The sequence below is a fragment of the Larimichthys crocea genome, chromosome XII (genome assembly GCF_000972845.2).
Source record: "Larimichthys crocea isolate SSNF chromosome XII, L_crocea_2.0, whole genome shotgun sequence".
Lineage (NCBI taxonomy): Eukaryota > Metazoa > Chordata > Actinopteri > Sciaenidae > Larimichthys > Larimichthys crocea.
Genome location: NC_040022.1, coordinates 18,128,337 through 18,140,879, shown reverse-complemented (window position 1 = coordinate 18,140,879; position 12,543 = coordinate 18,128,337). Strand labels below are relative to the sequence as shown.

At 41.1% G+C, this 12,543-nt stretch overlaps 2 protein-coding genes across 2 annotated transcripts; one reads left to right on the top strand and one right to left on the bottom strand.

Moving 5' to 3' along the window:
- Positions 1-40: 40 nt before the first annotated feature.
- LOC104920900 (mitochondrial fission factor homolog A) lies at positions 41-5,191 on the bottom strand. The gene is made up of 7 exons (XM_010733295.3): positions 4,976-5,191; positions 4,225-4,449; positions 3,931-4,109; positions 2,854-2,945; positions 2,543-2,713; positions 1,563-1,638; positions 41-1,101 (listed from the first exon to the last, which is right to left on the bottom strand). Exons 2-7 carry the CDS (start codon positions 4,442-4,444, stop codon positions 970-972), a joined length of 870 nt encoding a protein of 289 aa, XP_010731597.2. The 5' UTR covers positions 4,445-4,449; positions 4,976-5,191; the 3' UTR covers positions 41-969.
- Positions 5,192-6,786: 1,595 nt separating this feature from the next.
- Positions 6,787-12,261, top strand: stk25b (serine/threonine kinase 25b). The gene is made up of 11 exons (XM_010733294.3): positions 6,787-7,217; positions 7,972-8,202; positions 8,330-8,386; positions 8,538-8,646; positions 9,372-9,529; positions 9,616-9,801; positions 10,193-10,338; positions 10,749-10,854; positions 10,943-11,014; positions 11,670-11,806; positions 11,909-12,261. Exons 1-11 carry the CDS (start codon positions 7,188-7,190, stop codon positions 11,946-11,948), a joined length of 1,272 nt encoding a protein of 423 aa, XP_010731596.2. The 5' UTR covers positions 6,787-7,187; the 3' UTR covers positions 11,949-12,261.
- The last annotated feature ends 282 nt before the right edge of the window (positions 12,262-12,543 follow it).

Here is a 12,543-nt window from a genome sequence, read left to right as displayed (position 1 = left end):
GCAGACAAACAAGGAGCGTGCAGATTACTGCCTCTCACACATGAAGCCCTACGCTGAAAGCAAGGGCCACGAGCTGCTGTCTGCTTTCGACATTGTCGAATTCACCCGCTCACGCTTCGTCAGCTGACCCCTCACCTTGTGATCTATCATTTTGCATTGTTATGTTGAAGTGGCAGCAACTGTAGGTTTCCTGCACATTTGGAGGAGGAAGGGGTGTGTGGAGGGGTACTAGATGCCACTAAATCCTACACACTGGCCCTTTAAAAGTGGTCACCTGAAACCATCATGAATCCTTGTCTCCCCTCCAATCATTCTTCTGCTAAAGATAAGGAATAATGGTCATATTCTATATTATCCGTACCACATTTAATTTCTCCAGTGAGCATCAGTGTGGTATCTAAAAGGTGGAGAAAATTCAACACCGATTCAGAGATATTGACATTATATTTGTTGGTCAGCAATTCATGCTGTAGCTAGTTGTGGCCTAATAAAGCGAAATAGCAAACCTCAGCTCACCACTTTGAAGCAGTTGCAACATCCAGCGGTCGTAGTGTCATTGTGCTTTGTCTTGCGAGTCATTTGCCCGTTTATACAGGAATGAAATACACAGATGAATCTCTGAATGTGAGATCTGCTTTAACTTTAGCTCTACATCTAGTTCTAGTGGTGTTGTCTCCCACCAGCTCCAGTTTGTAGTCAGGTGCAAGTACCTGCTAATGTGACATCAGGTCGATATGAAACACTGGTGTATCATTCGTTTTGTAAACACTGGTTATGTTTTACGGCCTCAGGTCGGTGCTGAGCTTCAAATTTGCTATAGAAACATTTAGGAGGACATTTGCCAATGATGTCGTTGTTCCCCGTGGTTGCCTTTTAGATGCAGTAAAGTCTTAGTAAGGACTCATACTGTATTTTAACAAGGAATTGCTTTGGCTTCCAGTGTTTTGGGAGACTCCATCTTGTCCCATCTTATCGACGGAACCAGATCCAGGTGTTAATAAGCCAGAAAGCCACTGTAGCAGAATACAGGATCACCTCTCGCTTGGAGCGTTCTTTGTTTTCTTCCTCTAGCAGCTGCAGACGCCGGTTCAGCTTCACAATCTGAACACAAAAAAACGTTACTACCACTACTTTTTCAGGTGATTATTTGTATTGAAATGTCAAGTCAAACAAACTTGCATAAAACAGTTGAACAATACATTTAGTTTAGTGCTCTCTTACTGGCCCAGGATGTGTTTAGTGCTTATGTTTATAATGTATTTGTGTTTGTTTGTTTTGTGTCTTGTGTTTGTTTACAGCTGAGTATCTAAAAATGCCAGATGTAACTTATCCCTGACTGTATGCTGCTCTGCCAGCATCTTTTGTAAGTAGTCAGATATGGTTTACATAAGCCTGTCGTGTCAGCAAGCCTTCACTGTACCTAAAGAGTTGTGAATTGCAAACCTAAAAATAGGAGAAAATTGTCACGACAAAGTACAATATGCACACTTGGGACAGCGGAGAAGCATATGAATCACTTATCAGTGACACAGGCGGTCGTTCAGACGTGTGAAACCTATTACCTGACGTCTTAGTGAGGAGGCGTCCATTAAGCCAGACTCTTCAGGGTTTATTTCCAGGGACAGGTCCAGGTGTGTCCTGCGGAAAATGTATATATATTTAATTCAAAATGACAAAAACAGTGACATAGCTGACGAAATTAGTCTAGCTCAGAGACTGTCTGCACAACTACAGAAAGGGAACTGCAGTATGTGTGGCTATCCTAGACCTGCAATAAGCTCAGCTAATCACTCCATTCAGCCTGTCTATCAACCGACCTGCGTGACTTTGAATGGAGGAGTTGAGAATTTGACAGTTTTGTTTCTCCAGCGATGTTTATACTAGCTTTAAGGAGCTTCACTGAAACAGCGTTTTGGCCTCACATTAACCAAGAGGTTGTGATTCACTTTATTAGCTTTGTAATGTGACTCCCTTTCCAGCAAAATGCCAACAAATCTCACGAGATAAACAAACACCATCCTATGTGCTTTAGTGCCCTGTGCAACTCATCCAGACTTCTCCTGTTTCGACCTCAAACAGCTGCTTTCCTTTACTTGGAAAATTTCTAATCCTTTCGGCTGGCAGCTGGATTTGCCAGATCACGAGATCACAAGATCACGTGAGGATCCTTTTTGCCAGGCTTCAAGTTTGTGTCCGGACCACAGTGGTTCAGATTAATCAGCTTTCTATGACGAACTACTGCGCGGCACAGCTTCATTAACACACCAACGCAAGGAAAATGTCAGTTAATTTGAGTAAAATGCAAACTTTGTATGTGAAAGTACCACATGAAACATAGACATGGGGGCAATTTCTAAATCCCAAGGTCCCCTGGTTATACTAGTCCTGTGCCAATGGGGCTATAGTTGATAACAATGCAGTGCATACAGCGCACACTGAATGAATAAATACAGTATGTCATAGAGGAGACAAGCATATATAACATTCTGAGAAACTTTTTGAGCGACATCTGAGAAATACAAGGACAAAGAAGAGAAATCACCTGCGGTGGCTGTCATCCAGAACTTCAAGGACCTGCTGGTACGCCCGACGTGTTGTTGACTGGATATAAGACAGGAAGCCGGCAGCTGTGAACAGGTTCATGTGTGCATCCTCAGGGGAACAGAGAGGGGGACACAAGCGGACTGGGGGAGCAGAAGGGGAAGGGGTTACACTGGCAGAGGGGTGAAAAGAGAAACAGTTAAAGAAATAAGTTTTTTTTTTTTTTTTTTAAACAAACCAAGAACAAAATAAGAATAAGAGATAACAAATTCAGAATGGAAACACAGCAGTGGTGTTGTAACAGGTGCTTACCTTATATCAACTCTGCCAATCTGACTGCTGTGGCGGCCTGATAGGTTCTCACTCACACTGCGTTCCCTTCGAGAGCGAGCATGAAAGTGGGCCTATGAACACGAACAGTTGAAAGTTTAAACCTAGTGTGTTATTTTTTGCTGATTACTGAGTGTAATAGGTCAGAAATAAACAATTACAAATGCTTCACACACACAAAAATTATAAATGAATGAAATAAGAGGTAAAAAATAAAACCCAATATTTTTCAGGAGGGGCTTAAGTTTGGAAATATGTTCATACCCATTGTACTTTAAGAAAAAAGCAATCTCTATTTCCAGGCTACTGTGCTATAAACAAAAACTACAGACGATAAACAAAGGCTTTGGATTCTTCTCCAGGCAATGTATCACTGTATCTCCCTACAGTCTTTCTTGCTTGTCTTGTTTCAAGCTCCAGCAGCATCAATATCCAACAGAGGGAGTCAGAATGTAAGTGTGAACGAGCATGTGTGTAACACCATCTCCTCTCGTAACTACAACAGGCTTTTGCGGAGAGTAATTGTGTTCTTAGTTGATGTAACATGAAGACAAGAGGTCAAGAACTGAGAAGTAACCATGTTTTTTTTTTTAGCAAGACAGGGGTGAGGGGGCACAGACTATGATAGCACATCATTAATGTCAATAAACAAATGGTAAATGGTGTGAGAATGCACATTTGAAAATGTTTTGATCAAAATTTCCACTTCAGGTTTTCAGATTAATTTTAGTTTTTCACTCGATAATCTTCAAATCATCAGCTTTCTACTCTAACTTCATGACTCTACACTTCTCCACCTATTCTCCTCCATGACTAAAATGTTACTGCATCCACAATATTTTCATCAACACTTACAGATGTAACTAATTTGTGATATTACAAAAGCATGACTGTGTATGTTTTTACCCAAGGCTCCTACATTTCGATCAGTTTTGCATCATGCACCATTCAAAAGTATTAGCTATCAGTGTCAAGTTCAGGAAATTAAGCAAATTCAATTTTAACAGTGCAGAGAAATAAAAAGGGACACGTGAATGAAAGCCTTCATTTGACCCTCACCACTTGGCTGGGATTGCTCTGGGAAGAAGCAGTTTGTTCAGTTTCAAGTGAGTCCAGTGGCTGTTCTGTGAGGGTGAGGACACGCGGTGGAGCCTTCATGCTCAGGAGGTCCACAGGAGGGACCGACTGAATCAGGTCCAAATCTCGTGGACGAGAAAAGAGAGGGTCCCCATCATCACCTGTAGAGGAAGAAAGAAAAATGTAAACAGCATGATGACTTTTGTGTGTGTGTGCCTGCTTCAAGTTTACATTCCCAGGCATTTGCTTTACTGACGTCATGTCTGCTGTCCTCACCTGCTACGACGATCCTCTCTGGCACTTGCATCAGAGCTGTGTGAATGGGCAGATCGGCTTGCTGAAGCGGCAGAGCCCCTCTATCCTTCTCCGGAGCCACCTTGAGGGTCTCGGGGATTCGCATGCGCTGGCTGATGCCCTCTGTGTACTCCAGATCATAATGGATGCGGCTCATCTCGGCCACCTCTGCAGAGGGGGGGGTGAATGTTGGTCCACTCATCCAGCCTGTAGACACATTGGACACAGATTAAAATGTAATTAAATAACCAGTTAACACTGTCCTGCCTGTAATATATTGTGCCTTTCTGATTATAGCTGAAAGCAGTATGTTTCATTTAAAATGTGTTGAATTTAGTCTTTGCTAATTGGCTTAGTGGTTAAAGTACTGCCCAAACATGCTCTCTGGCCTGTCATGGAGGGGTGGGGAGGTGCATCAGCCAATGCTAATAAATAATATATTAGAAATACCTTTTCACGTCGCGCTATTTGAAATTACGTAACGTTGGCATGCGGTAGCTGAGTGCTGACACATGGCTTCAATGTCACTGAATGAAAAACCTACATGAGACGCCATTTCTAGCATGTACGTTGGCTAATAACGAGCTAATGTTGCAAGTGTATCAGGTCTGACGAGCGTCAGCTAATGTTATCTTCATCACAACTCGTTAGCCGACAACAACCGCTGACTCTCTGCAGTGACAGGCAGGCTAAACAAACACATGCATTCATTCAGCTTCTCATGACTACTCACCGCTGTGGTTTTAACACCGGACTTTAAAAAGGCATTGGTGTCTGTAATATTAGTAGCTTTAACCGGGACGGACGACGTGTAAAACCGAGGACACACCGCTTTGAACCGAGCGTATAGCTGTTAGTAACATGCCCCGTGTGTCCGCTGGGGGGCGGAGCGTGTGAGCTACACCGTCAGTCCAACCGAACCTCACCAGCAGGCGGCACCCGAGGTGGAAAACGAGCGCACACTGAAAATTACACGTTCACATAAAATGTTTATAAAGCTGACTATAAAACTGGTGTCATTAATAATGCCAGTATTATTATAATTATTACAAATATAAACACTAGGATATTATATATGGTATTGTTTGCAATAAGCATATAAATTAATTAGTCTATTCCAGCTCTAAATGAATGTACATGTTTTAATTACACTAATGACAAATATCTTTATTTGCAGAGAGAGCACATTTTTTACAGTTATTTTCTGAATACATTCAAACGATTTCATGTGAAGAAATTGTTGAGAATTATAAGAAAATGATTTTAAAATTGACTTTTTGATCAAATGAGACTTATTTGTACATGTATAACCTGTTATAATCATTTGTATGGGGATATTTGATCACATTATCAATGTGCATGCACATAGTTCACTACACAGGGCTAAATAGTTAATAGATAGAGATAGATAGAGATACTTTATTGATCCTGAAGGAAATTAAGGTGTCCAGCAGCATATACATGTAACACAAAAACAACATATCAGCACAACAACAACAACAGCAAAGACGTAGCACATACACACATTGCACAAAAACACCACATCCAGCCTATCAGACATTGCACATGACCTGCATACATACATACATTCACTCAACTGTCAATTATTAATTACCTTTAATTAATTTAATTCATTCATTCATTAAAAAAAACTGCAATGTCTAAAAGTTAATTGTCTGTTTTCTGGCCACTAGTTTTTCAGGGCTTTGCTGAAACAGCCGCAAAGTGTCCAGCCTTCTGTGTAATATAAAACAAAGAGATGTAGAGGTACAATTTCATCGCACAGGTTAGTGTAAATGTTTTCAATTGATATGCACACATCCAAAACAGTTCAGGTGTATCAAAAGAGCAATAATATATAGCTAATGTATTTGCGTCTCTGGCAATTTGCATTATCCACTGTGCATTGAGCTTGGATCAATGTTGTTATAGTCTGTTTACATTTGCAGTCTATAATGGGATGAGACTCACAGACTCAACAAATAGCTGTCTGCTGAAATACAACATGGCCTCAGGTATTATACCATATGATAGTGTACTTTAAGGCTACATTATATACTATATTATGTTTATATATTAATACAGACAACACTAAGAATCATGTTACTCTGTATTATACATTGTTAATTTTGATGGTACTGTAGAAGATACTGTATGAGTGTATGTATTATATACACACAGATCTATTTATTGTATATATTATCTTATTTTATTTTATTACATTACTTATCTTACTAATAATAACATTATGTCATTATTGCCTTGTAATTTTGAACTTGTCTGATGCAACACCTGAACAGTCACATCTTCCTTATCTTATCTTCTCCAGTTACTTAAATCCATTAAACTCAAATGACCAGAAACACTCTGTAGACACAGTTTTTTTATGTTTTGATTTAATCAAACACAGTTTTGTCCAGAAATGATCACTACATGTATTTATGAGGTCTTTTTTTTATCATGCGTGTCTCTGGCAGCGCCTACACTGAGCAGGTTTTCAGTTACTTTAACAGAAATACAACTCCCATAATTCCACATTCTTCAAAGCCAATGCGCATGCGTCCTCCGTCTGGGCCATTATTTTGTCCTCTGAAGCTTCAAATGAACAACAGGCTAAACGTTCCTTGAAATGAATTAAATATTAATACACGGAAGGAGCATTTTTTTTCTTCGTGTTCATCACCGCCGACACAAATGGAGTCTCTCGGTCAATAGCTCGTTGTCTCGCCGGGCTCTTCGGTCCTCCGTTGGACTTGGAGGCCGAAAACAGTGCGCGGAGTGACAGCCCCGTTAAAGCCAGCAGATTGGGTGTTTATCTAGTTGGCTAGCGACCTAGCTAGCTTCCTAGACAGCTAAGGAGGGGAGGAAAAACCCGAAAGGACCACTTGATAGCTTCGGAAAGAGAGAGCTGTGGCTGTCCCTGACCCATCCAACCTGCATAGGGGATGGCACACCTTCGAGACATGCAAAACCAGGTACAGAAATCCTCTTTTTCACCAACTGTCACCTCCCTTCTTCTCATCCAAGACAAGGCGAACCCCCATGACTGTCAGGGTTTAGATGGGTGGGGGGGTCTTAAGCCATTTCATGTAATGTAAGTGATAAAACTTACAACGTACAGGCGTGTGAGTTCATTTATGTTCATCTCCTCGCTGAATGAGAGGAAACATCACCAAAGAAGAAGCTGACAGAAAAATGTCACTAGAAACTCTAGATCTCATTAAATCATGGAGCTATATCTAAAAGCCTCCTCTGTTTTTAGAAATGTAGATGTTACTGTTAATACTCATAGACCTGAAATGTTCTGACTTCTTTACGTGCTTCCTACTCAGTCAGATCATCACTCATTTCCTGCTGTTATGGAGAGACAAAACCACTGAACTTTCAAGTGTCATGCATCTTGAATTACATCCTGGCGCAAAGTGCGATCTAGAGTCTAGGTAATTATACCTGCTGTGACGGAATAGATTGGTATAATAACAATAAAGGTTAATTATCATCTTATCTTTATACATGGGCATTGCATGAGCACTGTATTATATAGGCCAACAGATAGATAACTCCTGCTGTCACGTCTAATTAACAAGAGTGCTCGTTTGCTCTTAGCACACCAGTTCTGTCCTCTTTGAGTGCTTTACAAGTGACACACACGCACACATATACACCCAAATAATCCTCTTAACTCATCACAACATACACACAATGCTTTCTTTGCTGTCACTGGACCAGAATACCCGGCTGGACCCCGAGGAGTACTTCACGAAGCAGGAGAGGATTGGAAAGGGTTCTTTCGGAGAGGTCTACAAAGGCATCAACAACCGCACAAAGGAGGTGGTGGCGATTAAAATTATAGATCTGGAGGAGGCAGAGGATGAGATCGAAGACATTCAACAGGAGATCACGGTGCTGAGCCAGTGTGATAGCCCTTTTGTTACCAAGTATTATGGCTCATACCTGAAGGTGAGGTGATGTCACAAATAATGAAGCGATGCATGTGCAGATTATTGACTGTGGAGATGCATAGAGACAAGACAAAGCAGACATTTTAAATATTAAACGTCTTTCATCAAGAATGTTTTCTTCTCAGGGGACCAAGCTGTGGATTATCATGGAGTATTTAGGTGGAGGATCTGCTCTGGATCTGGTAAGAAGATTTTTCTACAGCTTACAAAGTTTTTTATGAATGTCACTTTTTATACGTGTGGATCAAAACCTCTCTCTCTCTCTCTCTCTCTTTCCCAACTTTTATCCAAATGTATTCATCACATAACTTTGATCTCCCTTCCTCTCTCTAGCTCCGTCCAGGGCCTCTTGAAGAGACTTACATTGCTACTATACTGAGGGAAATACTGAAGGGGCTGGAGTATCTGCACTCTGAAAGGAAGATCCACAGAGATATCAAAGGTAATAATGCAAAAGAAGAAAATAATAGTCCATCTAGCATTTTGTATATATCAGTTTTACAGTGTCGTCCTGGTACAAAGTCAAATTTCAAACCCATAACTCAGAGATAATTTGCAGTTGTGTTGAGTAGGGAGACTCTACGTCGATATTTATATGCTTTGATTCAAGCTGACTGAGCAAGCGACGAGAGAGCTGCTGAGGAACAACACGTATAATCAGTCTTAACCAGATGCTGGACAGAATAAGTCCACACACAGAAATATGCTACCAAGATGCATGCGTTCATTAACACCATCTGCGAGCTTGCAACATACTGTAGGTGTTAAATGTATATCTGTGATTCTCTGTATCTGATGCTCTGTTCACACCTTCGTGAGAAAAAATTATTTAGCCTTCGGGAATCATTACAGAACTGCAGGAATAATGACACCATGATGACAAAGATGTGAAACAATTAAGAAGACTGGGCTAATAAGGCTGTTACTGAGGAAGTGGTGAAGTGGATGCAAAGTGTCCTTTGTCCATCTGTAATACATAATATCCCAAATATTATTGTTCTAGCATTTCAAAAATGACACTTACACTTAGTCTAAATAAGCTGCTACAACATCCCCATTATTCAAGCTCGGATGAAATGTTTCTTGATGCTTTGTTTTTAGCATTATTGTTCAGCTCCCTCTTGTATTTTGATTCTTTCTATCTTTCTCTGTCTCTCTCTCGCCTAGCTGCCAATGTGCTCTTGTCGGAGCAAGGCGACGTGAAGCTGGCAGATTTCGGGGTGGCGGGACAGCTGACAGACACCCAGATTAAGAGGAACACATTTGTCGGCACGCCTTTCTGGATGGCTCCAGAGGTCATCAAACAGTCAGCCTACGACTTCAAGGTGAGTCTGTGGACTGGACAAGAGCGGTCTGTGTTACTGCTTTAAGTGAACGCTGTCTTCAGGCTTTGTTTGTTTTCTCACTTCAGGCTGATATTTGGTCCCTGGGAATCACTGCCATTGAGCTCGCTAAAGGGGAACCACCCAACTCGGAACTACACCCCATGAGGGTCCTTTTCCTCATCCCGAAAAATACTCCACCCACACTTGAGGGACCTTACAGCAAGCCCTTCAAAGAGTTTGTGGAAGCTTGTCTAAATAAAGACCCTCGTTTTGTAAGTAGTACACCTGCGTACATCTGCAAGCACTAAAATGAGATCAGTCCTGTTTGTTTTAGGCTAAATCATAAGATCATAAAATTGAATGAAAATAATTCCAGATTGGCACGGCCATTCAGAGTGTAAGACTTTATTTATCCTACCAAATATTCTTGTGATTAGATTAGCATATCTTGCCATTAACAGGCATTATAATTTGTGCTGGGTTTTCTCAAATTTACAAACCCAATCCAAGTCTCACATTTTTGCTAAATCTGTGACGGCGGACTCATTACTAAAGCTTCTTTTAGCATGTTACAACTGGACAACTGAGTGCCGGCAGTGTGATTCTTCCAATAATGCTGTCAGTGAATGTTGCGCTGTCTGTCTTTCTGCTATGTCTGCACAGAGGCCAACAGCCAAAGAGCTCCTGAAGCACAAGTTCATCACACGGTACACCAAGAAGACGGCTTATCTGACAGAGCTGATTGACCGCTACCGGCGCTGGAAGTCAGAGGGGCACGGGGAGGAATCCAGCTCTGACGACTCAGATATGTGAGCCTTAACGCACTTTCACACACTCCAGCTGTACACTCTCCAAAGGATCTATTCACAGCCAAGTTGTTAAATTTGTGATACTAAGCTGACCTATTAGAGAATTTAAGAAATCATTACCCACCAAGTAGTATCAGTAATGAACCTTTCCACGTTGCTACATTTCTGTCAGCTGTAAAAGCTTATGATACATTCCAGGACTGACCTCTCTCTGCTAATAGGAAACAGTTAAAAAAGAGGATATAACACATGTAACCATTCACATTTATAAACTGTCCTCAATAGGAACACTCGTCTCTGACTGTACTAAAATTAGGTCATTGATTTATGTCATGGAAGTTGCTCTCTTCTTCTCGTCGTATTTCTCCTTCCTTCCTTCATTCTCCTCTTTTCTTGCTTCCTTCCTTCAGGGATGCTGATGGTGACGTGGATACGTGTCCCCAGTGGACCTTCCCCACAGTCAGACCCACCACTTTGAGCCAGTTACAGCAAGACTACGCAAACACAGAATCAGAGGTAAAGACACACACAGCCGACAGACAGACACAGAGTCAAATCTTTTTGTTTTCTCCCTAACACTTGTTTTTTCCCCTTCCTTTCACAGTCAGGAGATCCGGTGAAAAGGCAGCCGAAGTCACAGTGCTTGTCTGCTTTGGTAACACCTATCTTCAGAGAGGTAGGCTTAACTGTCAGGGATGGGGATTTATATAACTGTAGGAGCCAAAATGTGTGGATATAGTTTGCGTTGTTTATTTGTTTTGATCACACACGTTTGTAGGTCACCGTTACTTCTGGTGATCAGCACAGTGGGTGTGGTCGTTGTTGCAACTTATGACCATGTCACTATTTATTATCTTGTTTCACTTCTTATTATCGTCTTAGCACTGATTTCATATTGCAAAGTTCAGTACGTCATTATGCCAATTTAAATTTGTTGTTGCATCATAAAACTTATAACATGGACTTTGGATTTTCTTTTTGGACCAATGCGTCACAGTGAGCCTACTCAGCATCTTAGCTGAAGTTTAAATGGAAAGTTGCCGTTACAGTAACTTTGAATAATACTTTTCATTGTCCAAACACTAAAACAGCATTCTTAAATTAAACTAGAAACAAAATACAGATTATCACATTATTTCATCGTGTCATTAATTTGGCCGTCGTTGAATCGCAGATCAGATTATTCTTCCTACATGTACTGATGTTTTGAAGCAGTATGTACTAGTTGAAATAAAACAGGGAAGCATGATGCTCTGTTGGCAAATTGTTTGGTTGAAGCTTCCCATTACATGACATTCAAAATTCTTTCTATTTGATCTTTCTTCCACCAGTTGAAGGAGAAGCGGCGGGCGAGTGGTGGGGGCGTAGGAGCCATCGAGGAGCTTGAAAATGCCTTTAACTTGGCAGAGGAGTCGTGTCCGGGCATCTCCGACCGCCTCGTCACACACATGAAAGAGAGAGTGTGCAGGTGAAAATACCGACAAGTATCTCAACTGTCAGCTCGGATGTCCTTTGTGGAGCAGGAAACGCTCATTCATCTGAATTAATCGTTTTCATGTCGTTCTTCCAGGTTTTCTTTAAACGGTAACACCACCCAGTCTTCGCGGTGAAACTCCAGCTGGATGTAACTTAACTCTGCCCCCTTTTCTGTCTCCCAGACCCACCCAACGCCTCAGATAAGGACCACAGAAGACCCCCTCCACACACACACACACCCCTCTCACCCCTCGTATCTTTGCACCCTTCCCAGTCCTACCCCCCCCACCCCCGAAGAGATCTTTTAATTAGTTATAATTAAATATTTTTACAGTTTTTCTTTAAGAGCGGAGAGTATTTAAGACAAAAAAAGCCATGACATTTAGAGCGTTGTGTATACCTGTTAGATTGAGAAGAAAAAAACTATAATAAAGTCTATAGAAAATGTCCCATTGTCTTCAGTGTTTGGTGTTTGCTGGAACTCATAGTTGTTCTGGAAAAAAAGGAAAGGATGGCTTACAGTTCGACATTTCCACAACAGATTTATTGTGATATGTATCATATCGAAATACTAGCTGGTCTGTGTTGCTAGTTTAACATCTTCATTTGTGTCTGTTCAGACAAGTGACAGTCTAAGGCTGCACATTACACTGTAACATGTGCTGGTGGTAGTGGAGCAATCATTCATATAAATCTAAAAACAATCATGTTCATATTTATGTAAGTTAT